The 3,292-nt window shown below is 50.2% G+C and overlaps 1 protein-coding gene across 1 annotated transcript in view; it reads left to right on the plus strand.

Annotated features, from left to right (window-relative positions):
* CCDC197 (coiled-coil domain containing 197) overlaps positions 1-2,890 on the plus strand; it is a 12,802-nt gene extending 9,912 nt beyond the window's left edge. The window contains exon 7 of the mRNA XM_037745147.1: positions 2,599-2,890. Within this exon, the coding sequence (XP_037601075.1) occupies positions 2,599-2,802 (204 nt within the window). The 3' untranslated portion in view covers positions 2,803-2,890. The remainder of the gene's footprint in view (positions 1-2,598) is intronic.
* Positions 2,891-3,292: the final 402 nt, after the last annotated feature.

The raw sequence follows: 3,292 nt of genomic DNA on the forward strand, positions 1-3,292 counted from the left end.
AATCTCACTTTGTCGCCCAGACTAGGGTGCAGTGGCGGGATGTTGGCTCATGGTCACCTCCACCTCCCGGGTTCAAGCAATTCTCCTGCCTCAGCCTCCTGAGTAGCTGGAACTGTAGGCATGCACCACCATACCCAGCTAATTTGTGTATTTTTGTTAGAAACAGGGTTTTACCATGTTGGCCAGGCTGGTCTCGAACTCCTGACCTCAGGTGATCTGCCCAGCTAGGCCTTCCAAAGTGCTGAGATTACAGGCCTGAGCCACCACGCCCTGCCTATTTGTCTTTTTTAGTTGAGTTTGTGTTCTGGATACAGGTCCCTTATTCAGTATATGATTGCAAAGATTTTCTCCTGCCTTGCATGTTGTCTTTTTCCTCCTTGATGGTGTCCTTTGCAGCACAGAAGTTTTGAATTTTGATGAAATCCAATTTCTTTGTTTGTTGGTTTGCTTGTTTCAGACAGAGTCTCACTCTGTTGCCAGGCTAGAGTGCAGTGGTGCCGTCTCAGCTCAGCTCACTGTAACTTCCGCCTCCTGGGTTCAAGCGATTCCCCTGACTCAGCCTCCCCAGTAGCTGGGACTGCAGGCACGCGCCACGACACCTGGCTAATCTTTGTATTTTTCAGTAGAAACAGGGTTTCACCATATTGGCCAGGCTGGTCTCAAACTCCTGACCTCAAGTGATCCACCCACCTGGGCCTCCGAAAGTGCTGTGATTCCAGGTGTGAGCCACTGCGCCTGGCCAAGAATCCAATAGCTTTACTTTGTGTCTGTGTATGTGCTTGTCCTTTAGGTGTCATGTCTAAAAAGCCATTGCCTAATCCAAGGTCATGAAGATTTATACCTGTGTCTTCTTGTGAGAAGTTGATGGGTTTTGTTCTGCTGTTTAGGTCTGTTATTGATTTTTAGTTAATTTTTGAATATGATGTAAGGTAGGAATCCGATTTCATTATTTTGCATGAGGATATCTAGTTGTCCTGATACTATTTGTTTAGAAAGTCTTATTTTTCCTTTTTGAATGTGCTCAGTACCCTTGTCAAAAATCTACTGACTGTAATACAAAAGTTTATTTCTGGATTCTTTTTTTTAATTTTTATTTATTTTATTTTTTTATTTTTATTTTTATTTTTTTGGAGATGGAGTTTCGCTCTCGTTACCCAGGCTGGAGTGCAATGGCGCGATCTCGGCTCACCGCAACCTCCGCCTCCTGGGTTCAAGCAATTCTCCTGCCTCAGCCTAGTGAGTAGCTGGGACTATGGGCACGCGCCACCATGCCCAGCTAATTTTTTGTAGTTTTAGTAGAGATGGGGTTTCACCATGTTGACCAGGATGGTCTCCATCTCTTGACCTCGTGATCCACCCACCTCGGCCTCCCAAAGTGCTGGTATTACAGGCGTGAGCCACCGCGCCTGGCCGGATTCTTGATTCTATTCCATTCATCTCTATGCCTGTTTTTATGCCAGTACTATACTGTCTTGATGACCATGGCTTTGTAGTAAATACTGAAATTGAGAAGTGTGAGTCCTCCAACTTTGTTCTTTTCTGAGGTCATTTGGCTCCTCTACCAGGGCATGTCTTGTATCATGAGTGGAAGTTTGGTGCGTGGGCGGGTTTCAGGCATGGTGTGATCCTAGGCTCAGCGGCACCATCAAAGACCCATCCTTTCCATACCCTCCCATCTGCCGCCTCTAGCACTGGCCTCATCCTAATCAGAACTTCCTTACCTCATTTGAGGCAGGTTCAGTGCAGATGTCCAAACACAGGATTCTTAGCTCCCCAGGAACACTGAAGGCAGGTCTCTTCCCTAGTGTCCAGTGAGCAGCAGGCAGTGAGCAAGCCCGTGGCTCAGCTAAGAAGGGCTTCTCCAGGAACTTCCCATCGAGGTTTGTGGAGGGCTACTGTGGAGGGCAGCATTGAGGCTGCTGCATGGCACAACTCAGTGGGCACCATTCAGTTGAAGTCTGTGTAATTGGCATCCCCAGTTATATACAGCTTGTAACTTACTCATATTGCAAAGAGATAATGAGATTTCTGAGTAAGGACACATTTGTTTAAATCGTCATAGTGTATTAATTTCATCTTCTTCCCAAGGAAAAGGAAGAAATTATGTGGTGATACCACAGGGTCCCAAGCAACAATCAGATTGGGCCGCTGGATTGACACCTGTCAGTCACTGAGCCAATACTAATTGAGCCACCTGAATATGCTCAGCACTCTGCTGGGTAACAGGAGATGGAGGCTCATCTGATCCTTAAGAAATAAATACCCTTCAGAGATGGAGGCCGGGGACAGTCAGGGTGGGCTTCTTGAAGGAGGCAGTGAGAAGAGGCAAGCAACCACATTCAGGAAGTCACACCAGGATCTGGACTCCTAGTCATCTAGCTCTGTCCCTCCTGGCTGTGCCACATCAGACAAGTCACTTAACCTCTCTGAGCTGCAGTTTGCTCATTTGCCCAGTGGCACTGATACCACATCCTTTGCAGGATCCTTGTGAGAGTTAAAGGAGAAGTAGGTCAACCTTTGATGATGCCTTGGCCCCTGGGAAGTGGCGTCCAGAGGCCAAAACACTGTCAGGTGAGAGAGATTTATTTTTCCTCCTAGGAGTTCATGTTTGACAAAATGGAGACCGTGAGAGTGATCACACTGCTTATGGAACCCAGAGTGTGTCGGTCATGGGACAGCCTCAGGGACCAGGAGCTCAGAAGACACCCCAGACCCTTCAGGAAACATCCAAGGAGCCGGCTTTCTACCCCCAGGACCCCCTTTCCCAGCCCCCGTACTTCAGAGTGCTCCAGCCTGCACTGACTGGCCTGCGCCGTGCCGGCCCCGAGGCATCATGACCTCTCCTTACCTGTCTGGCCTCCTTTTCTTGCCACCGACACCTCCAAGCCAGCAGGAGAGAGTCTGGGGGCACTGAGGGGGTGGGCAGGGTCCTGGACCCAGCTGGGGTTGGGGGTACTGGGGTGGGCACGGTCCTGGACCCAGCTGGGGTTGGGGGTGCTGCTCCCCATCCTGGGGGATTGGCAGGGATCCAGGTGAGCCCTGCCTGGGATCGGGGAGAGAGAGGCAGTTTCCTGAGTTGGGGACAGGAAGGCCTGGGGCTGAAGACTCCCCACCTGGGAGCTGGGGCTGCATCTCACTTTCGTGGTGGGCTCCTGAGACTGAGGAGCTTTGGACAGATGCTTGGCTGCTGGGAATGTCCCAGTCACAGGAGCTCTGTTAAGACCCACCAGGGCCATGGGATCCATGGGAGTTCACCTTGCCCACAGCAGACTGCAGAGCTAATGGGGGCGCT

The sequence above is a fragment of the Cebus imitator genome, unplaced genomic scaffold, assembly GCF_001604975.1.
Source record: "Cebus imitator isolate Cc_AM_T3 unplaced genomic scaffold, Cebus_imitator-1.0 Scaffold193, whole genome shotgun sequence".
In the NCBI taxonomy this organism is placed as follows: Eukaryota; Metazoa; Chordata; class Mammalia; order Primates; family Cebidae; genus Cebus; species Cebus imitator.